Genomic DNA, 7,258 nt, shown 5'->3' on the forward strand with positions numbered 1-7,258 from the left:
CAGTGGAACATTGGATTCAAGGAGAAGAGTACGAGCGGTCTCAATAAGATGCCGATTTTTTCTTTCAGCTACACCGTTTTGTTGAGGGGTGTATGGACAAGTAGTCTGGTGGTGAATAATGCCTTGGTGAGTCATAAACTCCTGAAATTGGGAGGATAAGTATTCTAAGGCATTATCACTAGGAAAAGTACAAATATAAACACCAAATTGATTTTGTATTTCAGCAAAGAAACTTTTGAATATAGAAAATAACTCAGAACGATCTTTCATTAAGAAAACCCAAGTACATCTTGAATAGTCATCAATGAAACTAACAAAATAATGAAATCCTAAGGTGGAATTGACTCTACTAGGACCCCAAATATCAGAATGAACTAATGAAAAAATAGACTCTGAACGACCCTCAGTACTACGTGAAAATGTAGCACGAGTGTGTTTCCCAAGTTGACACGACTCACAATCTAATTTGGATAAACTATACAAACTAGGCATCATCTTTTGCAGTTTGGATAGACTCGGATGTCCCAAACGTTTGTGAATTAGATCTGGGGAATCTATAACGGAGCATGCTTTCAAGGAATTTGAAGAGGCAAGGTAGTAAAGGCCTTGTGATTCATGTCCTGTTCCAATCGTCTGTCCCGTACTGCAGTCCTGCATGAAGAAAAAAGTCATCAAAAAAAGTTATGCTACAATGTAGAGCCTTCGTCAAACGACTAACAGATGCTAGATTAAAAGGAGAACCAGAGACATAAAGAACAGAGTCTAGGGTGACAGAAGATAGGGGTTTGTCTTTTCCAACCCCTTTTGGTTTTGTTTGAATCCCATTGCTAAAGTAATAGCAGGAAGAGATTGTGAATAAACAATATCGGACAAAAGTGATTTATTACCGGAGATATGATCAGAAGCCCCTGAGTCTATGACCCATGATCCAAGAGTGCTAGACTGTGACACACAAGTAAATGAATTACCCACAACAGAAACATCAGGTTGTGCAACCGAAACTACTTGTGGAGACGTTTGTTTATTTGCACGATACCGAAGGAACTCATCATATTCTGTCTGAGCAATATGAGCATTATTGGATGGTTGATTAGGTTGAGCACCATATGTCTGTTTACTTGCGCGATTTCGAAGGAACTCATTATATTCCTTAAGAACAATAGGATCATAACTGGGTGGTGGACCATGCAAAATATAACATATGTCACGAGTATGTCCAGGTTTATGGCAATGACTACACTTGGATCGAGGTTTCCCAAAACGCCCTCCCCCTCGCCGATTCTCCATAGACTGGTATGTACGCTTTTCTGTTGTTTGAGATGCGAGAATTGAGGAGTCAACAATGGATGATGAAACTTCTTTGTGACTGGGAGGACCAGCAAGACGAAGCAGACGAGAGAATAATTCATCAATTGAGGGAACTGTAGGACTGGCTAGAATCTGGTCACGCACAGAGTTATGGTCAGTAGGAAGTCCAGCAAGTGTAAGAACTAGAAACAATGTCTGCCTTTGCTCTTGTTGCTTTTCCACATTTGTAGTGATAGGCATCAACGCTTCAAATTCCTCCATGACTGCTTGTACTTGTCCCAAGTAAGTAGACATATCAGATTCTTGTTTCTTTAAGTTGGTCATCCGAGATATCACATCATAGAATCGAGATATGTCATTAGTGTATAAAGCACGTGCCTTTTCCCAAACTAAATAACATGTCTGGAATGGGCGAAACAAGGGCATCAACTTAGAATCAATAGAGCGCCAAAGGAGACTACATAATTGGGCATCCACTTTCTCCCATTGTGCTTTGGCTTTTGCACTTTCGTCACTAGACTTTGTCTTTTCATCTACAACGCAAGCATTGTTTGTTAAGTGATCTTGAACACCTTGACCCTTGCACCACAACTCAACTGAAGAATCCCAAGCTAGATAGTTTGAACTTCCCATTAATGGTTCTGAAGTGATTGTAAGGCTTGAACTTCCAATCCCCGTATTTTTGGAGCCAAAAACATCACACCTGAAAAACATTTTTTCGAAATTTGACTTGAAAAGAGTAAGAAACTCGCTGGAAACTGCCGGAAAATCACCGGAACCCTAATTCCGGTGATCGGATCTAGAGAAAACTGAATGGGTTTTGGTCGGAAATACTGGGGGACCCCAACAGAAGAAAACAGCTCGAAAAAAGATGACCGGAGCAGTACTCACGCGCCGGCGCGTGAACAGATCTCGTCGGAAAACTTCCACCTCCAAACGTTGCGTGGGGGCGCGTGGGGGGTTGTTTTCCGGTGGAAATTCTTGGGGTTCGGTCGCCTGAGCTTTCCGAGCCTCGTGATGGTGTTGTCTTTCACACAACACCTTCAGAACGAAAGATGACACAAATCAGTCCCAACCGTCGTCGCCGGAATTTGACACGGTGACTTGAAGTTTCTCACCAATGCTCTGATACCATGTGAGAAATATATGGGAAAAATAATATTGAATTGTGTATCTAAATTGTTACATTGAGACCCTATTTATAGACAATACATATACATTGAAATCCTTTTCTAACTAGGATTCCTATTCCTATTCTTCTTCCTATTCTAAGTAGGAATATATACATATTTCTATTCTAACAGTGTTCATCAACCAGAGTCCCCATAACCTTCTTCATTCTCTCAGTAATGGGCTTGGCTATAATTTTGTAGACTCCACCAATTAGACTTATTGGTCTGAAGTATTTCAACTCTTCTGCTCCCTTCTTCTTAGGAATAAGTGCTATAAACGTAGCATTGAAAGACTTCTCAAAAAACTCATTTTGATGGAAATTGTGTATTGTCTTCATCATGTCCTCTTTCAAGGTCCCCCAACATTCCTTGAAGAAACACATTGTAAAGTCGTCTGGATCCAGAGCTTTGTCACCATCACACTGTTTGATAGTACCCAATACCTCAGCTTCAGTGAATGTCCTTTGCAGCCACTCTTGATCTTCCTGGGAGATTCTAGGACAGTTAGCAATCTCAAAAGCAGGCCTCCAGCCTTCTACAAGACTGCCTAGCCTCTTGTCCAGCGTTCATTGTTCCTGTTCTTAATGCTGAAGCCTCTTATCCAGTTGTTTGTTGCTGCCCTTCTCATCAGACTGCCTAGCCCTTCCATAGCTATGATGAACAGGAAAGGGGACAAGGGATCCCCTTGTCACAAACCTCTTTTAGCTGGAAAAAAACCTGCAGGTTCTCCATTTTGATAAATGGAGAACCTAGTAGTTTTGATAAAGAATTCTATCTATTTAATCCACCTTCTCCCGAATCCCATTTGCCTGAGAGTGTTCAACAAGAAACTCCAGTTCAGGTGGTCAAAGGCCTTTTCTATATCTAATTTGCACATAACTCCAGGCACATCTCCTCTAATCCTGGTGTCAATGCACTCACTAGAAATAAGAGCAGCATCCAATATTTATCTCCCTTTGATGAAAGTCATCTGGTGGTTGCTTACAACTCTGCTTATTATCTTCTTTAATCTCTCAGCCAACACCTTTGCTATGATTTTGTAGATCCTGGAGATTAGAATGATGGGTCTGAAATCTCTTAGATCATTTGCCCCAACCCTCGTAGGAATCAAAGCTACAAAAGTGGCATTGAAGCTCTTCTCAAACTTGTGATGACAGTGAAATCTGTGGAATGTCTGCATCAGTTCTTCCTTTATTGTTTCCCAGAAAGCTTGAAAGAAAGCCATGGTATAGCACACATGAAATCTGTGGAATGTCTGCATCTTGACCAGGTGCTTTTTCTGCAGCACACATCTTTATTCCTTCCAATATCTCTTCTTCCTCAAAAACTCCCTCAAGGTTGTTTCTTTCTTCTGTTGAAATGCCTTGTACTTCATTAAGATTCAAATAAGGTCTCCAATTTTCTGATTCTTTGTAGAGATCTTGATAAAAATCCACAATGGAGCCCTTGATAGCCACAAGATCACTAGATAGTTCTCCATTGATCAACAGGGAATCTATAGTGTTGAGTCTTTTATGTGCAGTGGTCATTCTGTGAAAGAACTTAGTGTTTTTATCACCACATTTGATCCAATGGACTCTGGATCTCTGCCTCCAAAATATTTCTTCATTTCTGGCCACTTCCTCATATTCCATGGCTAAATGAGCCTTTACCAGCTGCTTATCATCATTTAAAGGTCTGCCCTCTTGGATGGTCTCCAAGCTCCCTATTTGATCTAGGATGTGGCTTTTTCTTGCCTTCCAGTTCACCTTGGTGCTCTTTGCTCCATTCTTTGAGTTTAGCCTTTAACATGCTTAATTTTGTTGCTTGGATATAGTCAGGGGTACCAGATATAATAAAAGAACACCACCACTCTTGAACTTTTACTTTGAAGCCTTCCACATTAAGCCACCACTTTTGGAAGGACTAGAGTGTCAAGGAAAATTGGGAATGAACTCCATTGGTTTTTTCGGAAAGTGGAAGGACTATCCTAGGAAAAGCTTGCAAGCACTTATCCCAAGACTCCTTCCAAGCCTTTGGAACCTCCTCCGGTGGTCTTCAACCATTTTCTTTGAAAGCCTTTTTTCCAAACTATGGAAAATCGTTTAAACTTGGTACTCTAGAGATTCTTGAAGAGATCATGGTACATAAGAAAGAATGAACCTAGAAAGGTGTTCAATTGTTTCGGAGTTGGAAAAAATGTAAGCATTGTTTCGATGTTTTTTGTTATATAAGGACTCTGCATGATGATGCTGGAAGAACTTCTATGTGGGTAAGTTAGGACAGTTGTGCTTTCTGAGTAAATTGTAGGTGCATTGCTCTACAAATGCTTAAACAATTCTATTGGAATTTCTTTGTTGGATCTCTTGCGATAGGGATCTATGGATTTTCAATCACTCAAGCAAAAGATTTGATTTATCAACTTTCTCCCCCAATTTACTATGTTAAATTCGACAAAATCAGTAATCTTCAATTTCATCAACCTTTTACTTTAGATTGTTCCTTCCGGACTTAATAGCATCCAACAGGAATTTAAAGTATTGATAGCAATCACTGCTCTTGGGGGACTTCTTGTCATGCCACTCCCCAAAAAAAAGTATGAATTAACCTGACCAATCAAATAAGAATAAATAAATTTAACTTCACCAATTAGATAAGTAAAGAAAAATTTATGATTAATAATTAGCAAATTTTCGGGAAAAAATCAATAATATTTCAAACTAAAATAAGTAACATTTACCACCCAATTCAGATACTAACTCCTACTTAAATCAGAATTTTAGCAACATGAGTTGAGCTTTTTTTTGGCTTCAATTTACTAAACCCAACAAATAAAGCAACAAATCAATTAACTAAACCGGACAAATGAAAACCAAGAAACTAAACTTACAGAGCTTCTCTAGGGCAATCGTAAAACCTCTCTCTAGTATTCGAATGGGTCAAAACAACGAAGTTATGAGCAATCAGTCTGCAACAACATCTCGTCACATGACATGTTTCATGTGATAACATACGAGCTTCAAAGATTGAACTCTTGATTCTCCACTAACTCTCCAAGTCTAATTTCTCAAGAAATTTATCAACTAACATATGTAGCCTTGGAGGGTTTTTATTTCAAGGGAAAAGGACAAAAATAGTCTTATCGGAAATAGCCTCTCTACCTCCCAAGGTAGGTGTAAGGTCTGCATACTCTCTACTGTCCCCAAAACTCACGTGTAGAATTACATCGGGTATCTTGTTGTGGAAAAGGACAAAAATACCCCTTAACTATTTGAAATAGGATGTTTTTGTCCTTTGTTTAGTTTTCTGCCCAAAAGTTCCCTCGTCTTTTATGGGGAGGGCATTTTTGAGCTACTTGGCTAACAAAGAGTCACTTTTGGTCCATAAATAGTTCAAGGGCAAAATTTACCCTTTTCCCCCTAATAAATAAAGCTAGCAAATTGATATTTAGTTGTTAAGGAGTGCACCCAAAGGTGTGTCCAGTGGTCAATGAAGTGAAAGGAGAATCATGAGGTTTCCGGTTCAAATCTAATAGTGTTTTTTTAATCATTTATACATATATAAATTTTTTCTTTGTTTGCACCCCTTTAAGGCAAGGTCACACTCTAATTGTGTTTACCCTTAAATCCTTAATAGACTTTTATGCTTTTTTTCTTTGACAACACTGTAGTTGAACACATGTTAAATCACAAAATTTTACAAAGGATCTAAATGAGGAAGTAAGATGTTTTCCCTTTTCATTTTTAAAGGTCCTGACTTCCCTGAGCAGGGACTTCAATGTCTCAAAAAATGATATTGCTTAACTGTACACTCCATAAAGAATAATATTAGAATACTGTATGTGGGTAACTGCAAAAATATTGTATAGTGATTTTGTTATAAAAGCCTTTGTTCTGAAGCTGGAACACATTACGTTCCCTTCTTCAGCAAATATATCCAGTTATTTTGGTTAGGTAGAATAGACTTTTCTTAACTGTTCCTTATTCTTTTAAGTTTTATCTATTCCTTGTGGCAGAAAAAGGAGATTGGAAAGCGAAGAAAAGATGATCATAACTCACGGAAAAATAAAGACAAAAAGGTACTACAGCTTTTGTGTTACATAGTTCTTGGCCATCTTTTACTTATGCCTTCTAAAAGATGAGGTCTTTTTCTGTCATTGACTTTATGGAGCTTTGACTGTCTGTTGCTTGTTACAGTATAGACACATATGTAGCCATGTCCATATCACTGTGGAGAGATTATTGCTTTCTTTTTTGTCATTTACTAGTGCAAGTATTAAGTGTGTCTTGATTGAGTGTCACTGTTGTTTGTTACTGTATAGACCCATATGTAGCCATGTCCATATCACAGTGTAGTGGTCATTGTTTTCATTTGTCATTTACTATTGCAGTATTATGCTTCATCAAAAACTAGCCAGTGTAGTGTTGATGACAGAATACTGAACTATTCTCCTTCTCCCTTAAAGGGGAAAAACTTGGATCTTTATTTGTACAGTATGGAATTTAGAAGTCCAAAACAATTGGATTATTAACTTTTTTGGTTGTTAAGCTGAATTACATTTTTTAAAGCATTCCAAGTATTGCTTCTGATATTGTGCATTCTACTTTTCTGGTGAGCAATTTGCAATTATCTTCTATTTAGCTGTCCTGGTCATCCCCTTACTGCAATTATCTCTTAGAGCACTAATTATAAACTCCATCAAATGAATTATTATCCTACTTTATACTTCTATCACAATTATATCAGTTTTTCTAGCGGGGGGGGGGGGGGGGGGGGGGGGGCCCCCCCCCCCCCCCCTT

The 7,258-nt window shown here is 38.6% G+C and overlaps 2 protein-coding genes across 2 annotated transcripts in view; one reads left to right on the top strand and one right to left on the bottom strand.

Moving 5' to 3' along the window:
- Positions 1–7,258, top strand: part of LOC102596179 (uncharacterized) — a 45,028-nt gene that overhangs the window by 14,746 nt on the left and 23,024 nt on the right. Inside the window, exon 3 of the mRNA XM_006344289.2 lies at positions 6,475–6,537. Coding sequence (XP_006344351.1) covers positions 6,475–6,537 — 63 coding nt within the window. The remainder of the gene's footprint in view (positions 1–6,474; positions 6,538–7,258) is intronic.
- LOC107060035 (uncharacterized) lies at positions 577–3,719 on the bottom strand. Its single transcript, XM_015307339.1, has one exon. The coding sequence runs from the start codon at positions 2,020–2,022 to the stop codon at positions 763–765; it is 1,260 nt and encodes a 419-aa protein (XP_015162825.1). The 5' UTR covers positions 2,023–3,719; the 3' UTR covers positions 577–762.

This window comes from Solanum tuberosum, unplaced genomic scaffold (genome assembly GCF_000226075.1).
Source record: "Solanum tuberosum cultivar DM 1-3 516 R44 unplaced genomic scaffold, SolTub_3.0 scf00053, whole genome shotgun sequence".
Classification (NCBI taxonomy): Eukaryota; Viridiplantae; Streptophyta; class Magnoliopsida; order Solanales; family Solanaceae; genus Solanum; species Solanum tuberosum.

Bases quoted from the DNA above. Each gene is read 5' to 3' on its own strand.
- LOC107060035 (XM_015307339.1), bottom strand. From the start codon at position 2,022: ATGTTTTTCAGGTGTGATGTTTTTGGCTCCAAAAATACGGGGATTGGA.